Genomic DNA, 16,323 nt, shown 5'->3' with positions numbered 1-16,323 from the left:
TAGAAGTGTCTGGTCTCAAGGTATTTTTTCTATCAATGAAAAAACAGGATAAGTCAGCTTTCTCCTGATGTCCTTTCCCCCTCCCTGGCTCTCAGCTGTTGCCATTTTCTGAAGTTGAAGTCCTTGACAGGTTCTTAATGCAGTGAAGACTTTTATTGTTTGACAGCAGTTTTGCCTGAGATTCAAAGCACAGCCCTTCATTATTCTCCTGGAAGAGTTTGGCAATTATTTGACTTGAAGGATAGACAGTAAATGACTATGGAGCACAGTAGAGTGGTTTGATTTAATCACAGAATGGTTTGTGTTAGAAGGGACCTTAAAAATCATCTAGTTCCAATCTCCTTACCATGGGCAGGGACACTTCCTACTAGATCAGGTTGCTCAAAGCCTCATCCAACCAGGCCTTGAACACTTCCAGGGATGGGGCACCCACAATTTCTCTGCACAATCTTTGCCCGTGCCTCACCACCCTCACAGTAAAGACTTTTTTCCTATTATCTAATCTAAACCTGCCCTCTGTCATTTTGAAGCCATTCCTTCTTGTCCTGTCAGTACATGCCCTTGTAAGGAAGGGTGCAAGTCTAGGGCTAGATGCAGCTTCAGCTTTGCCCCCGTAGATTCTAGCATCTTAGGAAAAAATATTTTAAAAACAAAACATGCAACCAAACAACAGCAAAAAAAAAAAAGTCCCCCCAAACCTAACTGTGCCTCATCCACAGCTTTGGGAGGTGGGATAAGCACGCACAGAGCAGAGCACTTGACTTCAGGCTTCTGCCCGTGCTGTTTGTGTGGCTGACTGCACCGTCACTGCCGGCCTTGCTGCTTTGGCTTACAGACTGAATAATAAATATATTTATTTTTTCAATACAATAAATAATAAAGATGTTGCTTTACGTCGCGCAGCTGCTTTCTGCACAAACCACCAGCATTGTACCATTAGCCAACGTCTGCGCGTGGCATCCGAGGTGTGGCGGGTCCGGGTCCTTGTCCTTGTCCCTGCGCTCCCTGCGGAGCGGGACGCAGATCGCTCCATGGCCGCGCCCCCGCCCGCCCCCCTGCGCTCCATGACCGCCCGGCCGCCCGGCACGCAGATCTCGTCAGAGAGTGGTGCGAGCTCGGAGGGATGTTTCGTGATTTTTGGGGGTGTTTCTTTTTTTTTTCTCTCGCAATGACAGGATGCTGGGCAGCCCCGCCCCTCCCTCCTCTCCCTCCCGCCTCTCCATGGCAGAGCTATAAATCCGCGGTCGGGCGCGGGGCGGGTATGCACCAAGTCTCGGGCGTGGGCGGGCGCGGAGCCGCCTCTTGTTCGCGGGTTCCGTTAGGTGGGGACGGGCGGCCGTTCGCCCTCAGTCGTTATTCGGAAGCCGCCGACGATGGATGACAAAAAGGTGAGATGAGGAGCGCGGGTTCCTTGTCGTCCTCTTTTCCCCCTGCCGCGGCAGTGCGAGGCGATCCCCGACGGGCAGCCGCCGCTCGGGTCCGCGGCCGCTTCGGCGGAAGGTCGGGGAGGGGGGGATGCGGGGATACTGTCGCGACCGACGGGCGGCCGGGGTTCCTTGCCGACTCGGTGACCGGTGCTGCCGGGTCTCTGTTGGTTGCAGTGAAGATGGATGCGGTGGTGGTGCCGACAGGGCCGCTGCTCGGCCCTTCGGTCAGTGCCTCTGGATAAGCCTCCATGTGCGGGAGCACAGGCGGCGGGGACGGTGGGGGCGCACAGTTTAGAAATGGTTGTTGCAGGTCGCAAGATCGATTTAGTTTTATGCGCGTGGCCTGATGATGCACATGATGCTGCCCGTGTTTTAAGGTATTGATCACGAGGTTTGTTTTGCTGGCAGCGCCGCACTCGGCTTGTCCCAGCGTTTAGGATGCTGAAAGGACGATTGCTCTTGAAAGCTTTTTTTTTTTTTTGGGTGGTGGTGGTGTAGTTCATAAAGGTATTTTTCAATTTCAAGAAGGTGGCAAAGCGTATCCTTCCCCTCTTTCCACTGTGGAGAGTAGGGGACATTTGTCGGTATCGTAGTTGCCCTGCAGCTGTGAGTGAGCTGTACAGCAGTGGCGTGAGCTTGTGACTGCGTGTGTTTGAACGTATCTAGCGGAACCGGGCGCGGGATGCCGGGGGATTATAGTTAGACGCGAACAGCAGAATCGGGGAAGGCCGAGGCCTTCATCGCCATATTGATGGGAGATGTGGGCAGTGCGGGAGGATAAGGCAGAGAAAAGAGGAGCGTCCGGTCAAGGTCGCTCAGAGGAGTGCGGCGGGGCCGGTCCCGCCGGACTCAACAAGTTGTACAGCTCTGAGGTTCCAGTCAGTGGAGGCGAACTGATGAGGAGCATCTCCTGGATACTGAATGCTCCTGATGCCTGTGGTCGGAGGGAGGGGTGGTGGTTTGAATTCCTTGCTGGTGTACAGACCTCAGTCTTGAGCCTTTAGATAGAGTGGGTGTAGCTGTACTATTTCTGAGCTCCCTGTTTGCCTTTAGGGAAGTGAGGCACTTGCGACAGTAACAAATGATCCATACATTAGATCACGGTCTGGGTCTGGCTCTCTGGAGTGGATAGGTCATGCCATGTGATGACTGGGTGGTTAGGATACTGGGTAGGAGGGCTGGCAGCAGCCAGGAGAAGGAAGTATGAAGGAGGGTAGTACAACTAACCTCCTCATAGCTTATGTATGTACAATTTAGGTAAGGGGTACCCTGTGGTCCCTGCAGTCAGAAGAAAAGGGCCAGCTGTGATCACTGCGAGCCATGACAAAGCAGAGTGCTGGGGGAAGGTGCTCTAGAGTTGAAGATGTGGAAAGCTGAAGATTTTTGTTTGAAGCTTAGCTATACCTGCTGGCTACAGATGACCTGGCCTAGGGTCCTAAAAGTGCTTAGATACCGTAATGCCCTTTTACAGGCATCCAGAGGCTTTGACAGAGCTGTGTCCTTGTGGTTCTGTGCCACATTTCCTCAACACAAAGATGAGTGGAGCAGTCATAGGGTGCCAGGGAGAATGCCTATAGACTGCTGCCAGGGTGTGTTCCGGTGTGAATGCTGCCTCAGTGATTGTCTGGCCCCTGGCCCCTCTTCTCCATTACTGACCTCGGCAGGAAGAGAACTCGGCCTTGAAACATTTACATGAGTAGGTGGGGGAAACCATGCCTGAGAGTAATTTCCCCAGTTTCTCTTTAGTGGGGCCAAACTGGTAGATGTCTTAGGTTTGTGCAGGCCAGAAGCACATACATGCTTGACTTGAAAGATTGGTGAAGGTGGTATGAGCACTGGCAGAAGCCTATTGTCAAAAACCTTTTGGCAATTTGGGCAATTTTAGGAGCTCCTATTCCTAGAGCTGGACCAGAAAGTGAGAGACTGGAAGAGCTATGACAGTAGGCCTTTCCAGGTACTTTATTCTGCCAGTTTAAGTACAATATTTGGTAAGTCTTTGAAAAGGGACAATATTTTTGGAAAAGCCTCCAATCCCTCCTGAGACAGAAACATGATCTTTCCAAATTGTGCCAACTCAAACACTGGTCGTCTAAGTGCCAATTCCTGAGTCACCTGCTCCCCCACACCTCCCTCACTTAGAGCTGGCTGAAATGCCACAAGCTTCAAAAATGAATAAAATGTCAGATGCTTTTCACTGACATATTTCTCAGTATGTGAAACTTCTGAGGGTTGGACCTTCAAGCTTTCTCCATGGTTCTGAGGGCTCAGCAGTTTTTATTTTAGTTTAATGGAGATTCACATATACTGAAATTCCAGGGAGTGTGCTTCATTTTAAATACCAACTATTGCCACAGCGTCAAGAAAAATAAACGGGAAGGTTGGCAGCAGCTGCCACCTCTGAGGCAGGCTGCTGTGCCAGCTGCCCTGGGGCAGGGTTGGGAAGCTCTAGCCTGGGAAAAACAAGCCTGGTGCTGAAGAGTGCATGTTGTAACTGTTACGAGTGACTGCTAGTGTAGCTCATGGGCAGATCTGAGTTTATGGGAACTTGTCTGCTGTCACAGGGAAGTTGGACCCTCCTTTCATGACATGCCAGAGATCAGCAAAAGCTTCTGCAAAGCAGATCAACTCAAAATAACAGCTACTAATGCAGCCAGTGTATTCATTACTAATGAGCTGAGAATAGTTGCTGAAGGTCAGGAGATAATAAAGGGGAGGCCCTGACAAGCCTTCCTACTTGTAGTCACAGAACTTTTTTTCCTTCTGTACAGTTGCATTTCCTTTTCCAGGGCGGGGGTTCCAGGGGATGCTACTGGTACTCACACTTGCTGGATAAAAGCCCATTCCCTGCCCTCAGTGCACTTGCATGTGGCACTTATATGCTGCAGATGCTGTTTATGCTGAAGAGTAACTCAAGCTGTATAGAAAGACATATTAACAAAATAATTGTTTCCTCTCTCCTTCCACAGAAAATCACAGCACCTCTTGTCTATGCTGTTTGCATTGCTGCTATTGGATCTCTCCAGTTTGGGTACAACACTGGTGTAATCAATGCACCTGAGAAGGTGAGAAGAATGAGCTTGTATGAGTGAGGGGCTGATGGGAAAACAATGGTGTACAAAGGAGAGGAGCTATCTTCCAAGCTAATAATTTGATTCTGGTTTATGAACTCAGTAAGACATTTTAATCTTCCCTCCCCCCCCCCCCTCCAAATACAACAATGGACAAGAAGGGCAAACTTGGGGAGGAGATAGAGAATTAACCTCTCTGTGTGCACTTAATTAGGAGCAAGGGAGGGCAGAAGGGCTCCATCTGCCATATGTGGTATGTGGAGGAACGTGAGCCACTTCATTTTTGAGTCAGAAAAAACCAGCCATGGCAGAAGGAATGTAGAGAGCAGAGTGCAAAAAACAGTTAGGGTTGGTAGGGATTACAGTTGCCCTAGTTTAGTTTATTTCAGGTTTCTTTATTTTACTTGTTTGTTCATTCCTTGTGTTAAGTATAGATTCAGTGCTTGCAACAGAATTGTGACTTGGGTACTCTGACCAAGTAATCTCATGACTGTAGCCTAAGAAGGCGAGATGAAGAAAATGAGAGATGTGGTTTTCATGTAACTTTAAGATGGTTCCTTCCTCAAGAACTGAGTCACATCCACCCTGTCTCCGGGAAGAGATGTCACATCACCGGCCAATGGGGGATGGGGTCGGTCCTCCCTACCTAATGTCCTGCTGCCATCTGCTGGGGGCAGACACTCTGTCCCCCCCTAGCCCATGCAGAATTTCCCTCATTATCTAACAGGGTGCCTTGGAAATCAGCATCATGGCCCTGTTCCTTTTCCACAGGACAACAAAGGGTTGTTTTAAATAACGCCTTTTTTCAGGCTTACTTCAGTGAAGCCTTGTGTCTCTAACTATTTCCTTACCAGAAAGCCCATCTCTGCTGCTGGTGTTTTGGTTTTGCCAGAATGTTCTCCCTTCCATTCTCTATTCACATTTTCTTTTTCCCTTTCACTCCCAGCTGTCACACCTCCTCCCAAGAACCACCAGTGACTCACCCGATCCAAAATATTCAGAAGATAAGCCTATTATCCCTAATAAACAGTTCTGTCCTGTGTGTCTCCTGCCTGCCCCCTGCATTCAGTGATGCAATCACTCCCTCATACTGCTGCTTCCTCTTTCTGTACCATCATCTTCCCCTCATATGACTGGTGCTGTCTACTGGGTTTTTTGGGGGGAGTACGAGGTGCTCTATTGTTGTTTTCATGGCAGTAAGAGGCAGAAGGAAGACAGTAGTCTCTGCTCTCCCCAGTGCAAAATATCTCCCTCAGGATTGTGACTCTGTCTCCACCTGATCTCTTGCAGATCATCCGTGCGTTCTTCAACAAAACCCTGTCAGATAGGAGTGGGAGCGCTGTCTCCCAAGAGCTCCTCACCTCCCTGTGGTCCCTTTCTGTGGCCATCTTCTCTGTAGGGGGTATGATTGGCTCCTTCTCAGTCAGCCTGTTTGTCAACAGATTTGGCAGGTAAGCTGGGGAGAGGGATACAGTCTGTAAAGGTCTTTTTCCCTTCTATGATGAAGTGTTGGGAGGAAGAGGGCAGAGGTGAGAGGAAGGGAGAAGGAGATGCCTAGGGAGGAAACAAGAATGTGTAGGCCGCAAAAAGAAAGAAAGGGTTTCAGGGCAAGGTGGGAGTTGAATAGGAATTATTCTGTTCTCTTCCCATCCCTGAGACAGGAGATTATGGTCAGGTTTATCCCTCTCCCAGTGATTTTCCTGTTGCCAGTTTAAGTTCAGTCTTGACATCTTTATCCTTGCAGGAGGAACTCCATGCTACTGGTGAATGTCTTGGCCTTTGCTGGTGGCCTTCTCATGGCCTTCTCTAAGGCAGCAAAAGCAGTGGAGATGCTGATTATTGGCCGCTTCATTATTGGCGTCTTCTGCGGTCTCTGCACAGGCTTCGTGCCCATGTATATCAGTGAGGTCTCACCCACCAGCGTCCGTGGAGCCTTTGGCACCCTCAACCAGCTGGGCATTGTTGTGGGCATCCTGGTGGCTCAGGTAGGCTTGCCACAAGCTGATCCTGCTTGTGGAGGAGGGAAAGGAGGGCTGGGGGAGGATGAGGGGGGTTGTACTTGCCGTCAGGTGCAGTATGTTGTCCTGTAATACTGCGGTTGGAGTGAGGAATTAAGGTGTTTAAGTCACTCATATATCTCTCCAATTCTTGGTGTAGGTCTTTGGCCTGGAGGCAATCATGGGGACTGAAGCACTTTGGCCACTGCTTTTGGGGTTCACTGTCCTCCCAGCAGTCCTGCAATGTGCAGGTCTTCTATTCTGCCCTGAAAGCCCCCGTTTCCTATTGATCAACAAAATGGAAGAAGAGAAAGCACAAGCGGGTAAGAACTCATCTCAGGGGCAGGGCAGTGTTCTGGCTCCCAGCCTGCACTGAGCTTGAGTGGGAGGCCAGGACTGACTCTGGAGCCTGTGGCAGATTAGGGTGTGACTCCCAGAGGGCATCAGGCCTACCCTCCTATTCTTCAGGTTGCCAGAAAGTATGAGAAATCTGGCATTCCAACAGATGCTCCAGGTGGGATTAAGATGTGAGGAGTGGCACCTGGCCTGGTGGGAAGCAGCAGGAAAAGCTGCTGCTACTCTGCCACCTCCTCCTGAAAGGCAGGAAATAAACAAGATGCTTGGAGGGCTGGGATCAGCTCTGGCAAGAACATGAACAGAATTTGGGATCAAATATAAGCTTGGAGATCAATCAACATGAGTAGGGCCTGGGGCTGATTTCCATGCTGATCACGGCACCCTGACTTGTGTTGAAAAGATGAGCAAGGCTGCATGCAGAGACTTAGTCCTTCCCATGTAGCAGCCCCAAACACCAACTGGCAGGTGTTCCACTCTTTCTCTTGTGCCCTTCCTGAAATAACAGGGATGGATACACGCACCAATGGCCAGTAGGTGTGTGTATGACACCTGATGTTTTTTGATTCCTCCCTCCAGTTCTCCAGAAGCTCCGTGGTACACAAGACGTGTCTCAAGACATCCAGGAGATGAAAGAAGAAAGTGCTAAAATGTCTCAGGAGAAGAAAGCAACTGTGCCAGAGCTCTTCCGTTCCCCAAACTACCGTCAAGCCATTATCATTGCCATCATGCTGCAGCTCTCCCAGCAGCTCTCGGGCATCAATGCTGTGAGTTATCTTCCTGTTCCATCGGCTGGACCTCTCTTGTCTCTGGCTAAACTTGCACTTGCCACTGCTGCAGAGAGAACTGTACTTCCAAAAACCTTTCTGTGCCTTGACTGGAGGTCTCTGTTCTGTCATATGGCAAAGATGGCTGAAATGGAAGGTGGATATTGGCCTTCACTTTTCACGCACCCTGGCAAGACACTGTAGCCTTGCACCAAGTGAATGAACCTTGACTGGAAGCATGCTCTTTTATACTGTGGAGTGCTGCTTAGAAGCTCCCTGTTGGGGTGTGCAAGCCAATGAGGCAAAGAATGAGGGACGTGCTCTGAAACATGAGATCATGACTGTGCCTAACTTTTGCTTCTCTTCTCAGGTATTCTACTATTCTACTGGCATTTTTGAAAGAGCTGGCATCAAACAGCCTGTGTATGCCACCATTGGAGCTGGTGTGGTGAACACGGTCTTCACTGTTGTGTCGGTGAGTGGAACAGGGGCTGGGTCTCTTTAGGAGATGTGGCTAAAGACAAGTAGCCAGGCCATGGCAAAGCACTGAGCTATGCAATGACCTGTAGGAGCAAAGAACAGAATGCATCAAAGGCATTTGTGGGAGGAGAGGTGGGCAGATGAAAGGGAAGATGAAAAAGCACACGGGGGAGAAGTGATGAGAGAAAACAGTAGCAAGAACCAGAGCAGAAAAACTTGGGCTAAGGATAGAGCAGCTTGGTGACCTGCACTGAGGGTTACAGGCAGATGAGAAAGAAGTGCAGGACACACTGAGCAAGGGAGCCTGTCTTGCTCTTGCTACCAAAGTAATGGATTTTTCTTCTTCTACCATTTTCCCAGCTCTTCCTGGTGGAGCGTGCAGGGCGCAGGACCCTCCATTTGGTTGGTTTGGGTGGCATGGCTGTGTGTGCTGCTGTTATGACTGTAGCTTTAGCTCTGAAGGTAAGTAATCAGTGCTTCTGTCCATGGTTACCCCAGCAAAGGACATATAAGACTTTGCTCTGCTTTGCTCTGCTGCCCTGTAGGCAGGTAGAGCTGGCACTAGATCTGAGTGTGCAGTAGAGTGCAATTTTCTAACTCTGGGAGCTGCTACAGTGTCCACAGTGCAGCTGAGTTAGTTGTGACACTGGAGCTGGCATTGTGTTGTGCCATGTTTGCCTCAAACTGGAATTTTTTTGTTCCCTTGCAGGACATAGTGGAATGGATCAAGTATATCAGCATTGTTGCCACTTTTGGCTTCGTGGCTCTTTTTGAGATTGGCCCTGGCCCTATCCCATGGTTCATTGTTGCAGAACTTTTCAGCCAGGGCCCACGGCCTGCAGCCATGGCAGTGGCTGGCTGTTCGAACTGGACCTCCAATTTCTTGGTAGGAATGCTCTTCCCCTATGCAGAGGTAAGTCCTGGTTTATAGAGCACTGTGAGAGCACTGCAGACTTGGAATGGGTGTCCAGAAATGTGGTAGAATCTCCATCCTTGGAGACTTCACCACATGACTCCATGACCTTTATTAACTTTACCTCACCTGGAAGCTGTCCCTGCTTTGAGCAGAGGGCTCGTGCGTCTTCCAGAGGTCCCCAGGTCAATTGTGATTGTTACTGAAGGTTAGCAGTGCTGTTGCTGGTGTCTCAAACAGTTGAAAGAGCCATCTTAGCATATCAAGGCTTTCCCTTTAAAAGCCTCAATTTTGATCACCCCTAGGAACATTAAAGTTTTTCACAAGCCCATAGGAGCATGATTTCATTTAAAAAAAAAACTCTGTGATGAGAAAAACTAAGGGCATTGTTGGAGAAAGTTGTTGGAATGTTGCTCTGTCAACAGCAAATGGCCTTGCATTTAGATTTATTTTCAAATTAAAACCTCCTGGTTTTGTCTTCCCTGCAGAAACTATGTGGCTCCTATGTCTTCCTCATCTTCCTTGTTTTCCTGGTAATCTTCTTTGTCTTCACATTCTTCAAAGTGCCGGAGACCAAGGGCAGGACTTTTGAAGACATCTCCAGGGGCTTTGAAGGACGAGCAGCATCCAACCCTACATCCCCTTTAGAGAAGAACCCCATGGTGGAGCTCAACAGCATACAACCTAACAAAGTTGCCTAAGATTCATCAAACACCCATTCTTCAACTCTTACATGCTTAAAGAGTCATTAAAGGAATGAGCAAAGAAAACCATGAGAACTGGGACATTTTTCCCCTCCTCAATTGCTGCTATTTTCACCCACATGCTCGCCCATTCTGCCAGGCTTACCAGCATTAAGCAAATCTGATATGGGTGATCTGCCATACTGGAAAGCACCTGGCATTTGCAAAAATAATCTCATCTTCCCTGTCACAAATATCAGGAGAACAGAGAAGAGCTGGCAATGTTTTTTGCTTTTCTCACATAAAATTGCCATTTGAGGTTGACATCCTTATGCACACAGCAACCATTATGTATTTGAATCTAATTACTATTTTTGTAGTGAGTTAAAGTGACCCGTTAAACAAGTCCCCAGCCCTTTGAGTCTATTTTGTGTACATGTGTACAGTGTTACACTGGAGTTTAGCAAGCCTACCAAAAAGCCAGATTGCTTTTTCCTATCCAGTGTGCACTTTTTTTAGCCTCAGGTAAAAGGGGACCAAGTCACATGCATATTTTTCCTGCTCTTTTATTTTTTTGTATAGACAAACTGAAAACATACTTTTACTTCAGTTTATTTATTTGTATGTCACTTTGTAAATATTTATTTTTTTAATGGTGTACAAAAATGTACAGATAAAGAAATTGAAGACCTTTAAGAGAAATAGCTAATCTAACAAAAGATGCTGTAGACTTGAGGTGCAATAAGACTGTAAAGGAGAAATGTGGTACTAAAAAGGAGACTGAGCATTTTGGGTGGTATGTACAACAGAGTTAATTATGCACATTACCTTTAAGTTACTTGTGCCCTCCAGAAAGAAATTCAAAGAATTGTGTACTTGTGAGAAAAGGTATGTTTCTCCACCAAAATCCCTGTTCTTAGGGATTTTTGGTGGCTATTTGAAATAACTATTCCCAAGTGTTTATTAGAAAGTGTGGTATTGCAACTTACAATGGGTGTTGTTAGAGTATATTTTCAGACATGGTTTTAAGCATTCTATGGATGATTGAGGGTGGTAATTGCTAACCAGAAGGTAATTTTTCCTGCCTTCTCTTAATTTTATTTTGTTTTTGGCTTCTCTGTTGTATTCTAGTAGGTCATAAAGTCTGAAATTTGCAGATTGTTACTTAAAGGAGCGCAAGGACAAAAATTATTTTTCAAAGCTGTATTTTCTTAGCAATTGTTCCTATAAATATTACAGAGGCCTGTAGCACGACCCTTCTGGACACAGGCATGGTCAGTTATGGTACATGTAAATTCATAAAGGTAGAGATGCAGAACTAGAGAACAGAGCTACTGAAACTTGATAGTTTAGTAGTATAAAAGATCTGTAGTGCTCAGTCCCCTGCTTGGTCGCAGGCCAAATGTTTTTGCCCTGTATATCCTCTCTGGAAGATATGCATGATGTTGTGGTGCTCACCAGTGTGCTGTGTAGGTGTGTACAGCTCTATAATAGTGCCTCTGTTAAAAGGGATGTGGCAGACAATAATTGTGCATCAGTAAATGTCAGTCTCCCTGCTTGTCATACTGCTGAGAGTGTGTGTGCACCCACCCTGGCTGCCCAGAGAGCACAGTTCAGTTCAGGTAGGCAAAAAGTAGCACGTAAGTTATACTTGCAGTCAAGGGGTGGAAGCTTTACTTCAGTAGCTGCAGTGCTGTGTCAAGACTCCAGTTGTGTGCCTGTTCAGGCCTGCACAAGCTGTCTAAAGGTAGCACAGAGGTAGGTCCAATTTAAACTCCTGCTTTAAGATCAAGTCTGCATCCAGTCTGCAGTTTTGGACTTGATCAAACTCAGGTCTACCTGCTGGAATTTGTTTCTGGATGTCCTAGAAGAGAGGCAGGCGCAGAGATTCTGATGTAGGTAAAAGGAGGAAAGGCTCAGAGGGGTAGGAAGGACAGCAAGACTTTTGTGGCATGGATAGGCCAAGCTTTGCTGCCAACGTACTGCTTCAGATCAGGTTAGAGAAGTTCCCATTGATGTATATTCTGGGGGGTCTGTCTGACATTTTCAGTAACTAGTGATGACTTTTCTACCTTCCCTAATATGATACAGCTGCAAAGATCAGTTAAACTTGCTGCTGTGAAATGCTTCCTATGAATTAATTTGAAGTACCCCAGCTTTGCACAATGGAATCATATTACATCCACTTTTACCTAGCTTTTTATCAGGCTTACATGCCAGATATTTATTCTCAGAAGACTTCTGTCCTGACTTTGATATTTTGGCTCAGTTACATAGATTTCTATGCCCTTCCTTTGACCCTCCAACACGTCCAGACATCGTATTTCTATGTGGGGTATCTGTATGTTAGGAAATTACCCCTATGGCTGTGCATAAGAGCATTCCATACTTTGCATCAGATGTGTGTTGGCTTGGACCGGTGTGTAGGCCTTTCTCACATGGTATCTCTTTATTTTCTTTTTCTGTAACAGCATTGTGAATATTTTGGATGGATTTTATATGCTTATTAATGTGGTTGTTTTCTGGTTTTGAAATAAAAAATATGAAATAAGTGTCTGATTTGGATTTTGCCTTTACCCTGTAGGTCTTCTGTTTCTTATTCCTTTATCACAGCCTGGAACTACACCCTGAAATATCATCAGTGTCTACCCTGCAACCTTTTTGGCTAGGTCAGTACTCTGAATTTGCTGTTTTATTCCAGTGGAAAGGATAATTCCTCTCAGCCTCCATGCAAATCAACTTCAGTTCCCTTTCTATTATTCCTTAGGAGTTTTTAAACTAAAAACATTTGCACCTCTGGTTCCTGTTTGCCCAAATCTTTTTGTTTGCATGCAAATACTTTCCTAGTGTTTCTCAGTAACAGGGAGAGGGGATGTGGCTAGAGGTTAGGAATCTTCCCCAGAGCTAAATTACTCTGCCCCTGCTCTCTTCTCCACAGAGCAGCCAGTTCCCAGGAGCTGATCCCACAGCTCAGGGACTGGAGCATTCCTTGGCCCATTATTGGCTCTATGGACTGCTCTCATCCAAAGCTCTCTTGCCCAGGGAGCACTGGGCATCCACTTATTTTCCAGCAAGTCCGAGGAACCTATGCCTGTGTTTTATGGCTGAAAACTGTAAGAACAATTCATTAAAAAAAAAAAAGGAAATAAAATATGCTTCATAGGAAAAGTATGGATTGAAGTGAGAGGAAGAAAATGGTGGCAGAACCCAGGGTACCCTAGAGCAGGAATCTGGCTAATGTAACTCTGGAGTCAGCAGGCTGCAACAAGGAAACAGTAGGGAATAATATAAAGTCTGACAAAGCTCAGCATAACAGAGATCCAGTACAGACTTTTTGAAACCTGATGTTACTGGCTGCTGCATGTTGCTAGCTTGTCCCTATGTTTTGCTAAGTTTGGTATGCAACCAGCATTGGAGCTGGGGAGTGCTCTGGGCTAATCTGTCTAGGATTGTTTTTCAAATCTAGCTGAGCTGAAAAAAATAAAGCCTAGCCATCCAAACTCATAAGCATATCTAGCTCAAACTTAACTCTTAACATTTCGGTTTTCTTTGTCAAAATGGGAAGCAGAGAGCAAAATCATTTGAGGCCAAAGCATGTGATTCACTGAGCCCTAAATGTTCTGTGTAGTTTTTGTGATAAATGAGGCTTGGTTTTAGATCTGGGTATTTCTGAAAATTGCAAGGAAGCTTCAAAAGGAGAACCTGTTAGCAATTAAATGGTTTGAATACATGAAGATGTGTTGGTTTGGGTAGAAACTGTTCATTGCATCCAAGTGAGCATGTAGGTAATTCTTGTGGTCACCACAATTCACCATAGAAATGAGAAATTTGAGAACCCTTCCAGGAGTGAAATTGCTGCTGAGTGGACAAGAGAAGGCCCCATGGGTCACAAGTGACAGCAGGCTCATCAAAGGTTTCAGTACTTATTACAGGCTAGAGCATGATAGTGTCACAGCATCCCTGTCAACATTTGTCACTTTTTCCTTGTGCTGTTTCTGTTGAACAAATTTGTGTACCAGGCAAGAACAGCAGTTTATTTCTGTGAGAAGAAATGTGAAAAAACCCCACTGAAATAAAAGCAACCACCACATTTTATGGGAGGTAGGTTTCACTGCTGCATGTCCAGTGGACAAATCTATATATTTGATTTTGTGCTCTAAAAAGAGCACATTTGAGTTGCAGACATTTCAGTAGCTGGGCCTGCTTCTCACTTGGGAAGGTATCTGGCTGAGAATCCAAGCAGGACTGCAGTCTTACCTCCACAAAAAGTTGCTAAGCCCTTCATTGAGGACTACTCCAAGAAGGAACATCTGCTAGTTTGGTGGGGAACTGTGCCATCATTGGTTTCATTTGAGAGGAAGGAAGGCATGGACACACTGCTAATGCCATTGTGATGGCCCATGATGGAGCAGTAGCACAAGGTGACTCACTGCAACCTTCCTTTTCTCCTGCTGTACATACAAGAAAGGTCCTGAGACCAGGCAAAACAAACATGCATTTTGCTGCACAGAAAATTTGCGTTTTGGCTTTTTTTCAGGTTTTTTATAGACAAGACCAAGGACACAGTTCTAATGTTTTCTACACTTTTAAAAAGACACTGAAGACGTGAGATACTTGCTGGAAAACCTGGGGTACATGGCTCTGGTCTGTCACTTATGCTTTGGCCTGGCTCTGTCCTTACCATGTAAGTTACCAGACAAGAGACAGTTGTCTTCATAGTGTGCTGCTGGGAAAGACAGCACTCAGACTGAGTCAGACGAAGAAAGAAAAGGATTATGCTTCTTAAAATATATACTGCTAAGACAATTTAATTGTTGTTACTTGAAAGTATGCCATTTCTAGTGGAGACAGGCTGTGTAACTTCTAAAATAATTTGCTGTGACAAATCTTGTTTCTATGCTTATACCTCTTGAAATTACACAGTGTTTACAAGAACTGTCTCTTCTACAAGACACAGCTTCATCATGCCTAATAGAAACGACTGACCCGCTAAGTCTGTTTTCTGCTTGTGTTGCACAGCCGTTTCCTGTTTAGCAAATGGGCACATGGATTTATGTAAGGCAGTCACTTCAGTGCACCAGTCACTGTGGCGTGCAGTGTGGGACCATTGCAGATCATGTACTGACCAGTAACTGGTCATGCATGCAGTGATCAGCCTGATAAAACTGCACCCAGTCTTTCATCTCTGGTCTCTGTTTCATCCTGATTTTTAGTCTACTCCATCATGAACAAATTTGCCTTCCATAAACAAATTTGCATCTCCATCACAATCAAGCTCAAGTGTTTCGTCCTTTATTGTTGTCACCAACTGCTGAGTTTAACTTTTTGCATTAAATTCTTCGTGGTCTAGACTAGCTTTGTCACCCACCCTTTTGCTTTGCTGCATGGTATGGATCAAAGTTCACAGTGACAACCCTAGTCTCATAACTCAGCTTTGAGTCTGGTCTGTGACACAAGTCTGTGACCTAAAGAGTCCTCAAGGTTTAGGACAGAACAATAATTTTCCACTGAGGAATGCATAAGGATACAGAACCAGGAGAAGATGAAAGCTAGGATCAGTGGTGAAGGTGTGGAGGGACATGGACACAGTGCTGTAGCAGAAGAAATTTATGATAAATGGAAGAGCCTGTAGGTGTCTAACTATAGAAGGGAAACAGTGCAAACTGCATGTGAAGTAATCAGTAAGAAGAGAATGGTGCATTGCTGACCAAGGACAGAATCACAGAATGGTTTGGGTTGAAAGCTACCTTAAAGACCATCCAGATCCAGCCCCCCCTGCCATGGGCAGGGACACCTTTTACTAGGCCACGTTCTCAAAGCCCCATTTAACCTGGCCTTGAACACTTCCAGAGATGAGGCAGCCAGATCTTCTCCAGGTAACCTGTTCCAGTGCCTCATCACTCTCGCAATAAAGAATTTCTTCCATGTATCTAGCCTAAACTTCCTCTTTCAGTCTGAAGACATTCCCCATTGTCCCATCACTACAGTTCCTGATGAAGGGTCCCTCTCCATCTTCCTTATAGATCCTCTTCAGATACTGTAAGGTTGCTATGAAGTCTTCACTCAACCTTTTCTTCTCTAAACAAAGAATGAGATGCAAGGTAAAAAATCCCCAAGATGCAGAACGAAGATGAGGCATTCATAAGTGTGAAAAGGTGAAAGATGGTCTGAGAGAGAGGGACATGAACTTTGGCAGAAGCAAGTGGAGACTGAGGAAGAGAAGGACTGAAGACAATGTGTCGTAGAAAGGTGACAGCCATGGCACCAAGGTATGGGCCCCTCAGCTGCATGCAAAATAATATGAAGCCCAATAGAACTCCAGTAGCTTATGACTTACAGGCAAGGGGTCATCAGATCTTCAGGGAAAGAGAAGTAGAAGTGTTACCTCCACCATGCATGTCTGTGAGTATCTTTGTAGCTGAAACAATTTAACAATAACATCATCTGAAATAGCTATGTCAGGGTCGCAGTGTTCCTTGCAGTAGAACCTTATCTCTTGGTCTGCAAAGATTGAGTTCTGCTTGCTTGAAAGACAGCACTAATAATGCCTCTTAAGAGCCACAGACAGGGAAAACTGATGGGCATGCAAGATACAGCTGTCTCAGCTAGAATAAAGTTGTCAGAGTGGCATATC

The 16,323-nt window shown here is 46.1% G+C and overlaps 1 protein-coding gene across 3 annotated transcripts; it reads left to right on the top strand.

Moving 5' to 3' along the window:
- The first annotated feature begins 1,223 nt into the window (after positions 1 to 1,223).
- LOC139672898 (solute carrier family 2, facilitated glucose transporter member 3) lies at positions 1,224 to 12,241 on the top strand. Of its 3 annotated transcripts, none has more exons than XM_071557642.1 (10): positions 1,224 to 1,388; positions 4,394 to 4,489; positions 5,786 to 5,946; positions 6,240 to 6,480; positions 6,653 to 6,815; positions 7,426 to 7,613; positions 7,984 to 8,088; positions 8,454 to 8,555; positions 8,803 to 9,006; positions 9,571 to 12,241. In XM_071557642.1, exons 1-10 carry the CDS (start codon positions 1,374 to 1,376, stop codon positions 9,652 to 9,654), a joined length of 1,359 nt encoding a protein of 452 aa, XP_071413743.1. In that variant the 5' UTR covers positions 1,224 to 1,373; the 3' UTR covers positions 9,655 to 12,241. The 3 variants fall into 3 exon arrangements, with proteins under 3 accessions (XP_071413743.1, XP_071413735.1, XP_071413752.1); XM_071557634.1 differs by having other exon boundaries at positions 1,225 to 1,388; positions 9,495 to 12,241; XM_071557651.1 differs by lacking the exons at positions 1,224 to 1,388; positions 5,786 to 5,946 and having other exon boundaries at positions 4,398 to 4,489; positions 9,495 to 12,241.
- The last annotated feature ends 4,082 nt before the right edge of the window (positions 12,242 to 16,323 follow it).

Source organism: Pithys albifrons, chromosome 1 (assembly GCF_047495875.1).
Source record: "Pithys albifrons albifrons isolate INPA30051 chromosome 1, PitAlb_v1, whole genome shotgun sequence".
Lineage (NCBI taxonomy): Eukaryota > Metazoa > Chordata > Aves > Passeriformes > Thamnophilidae > Pithys > Pithys albifrons.
Note: the sequence above shows the minus strand (reverse complement) of the source record. Positions and strands in the feature narration are given on the sequence as shown.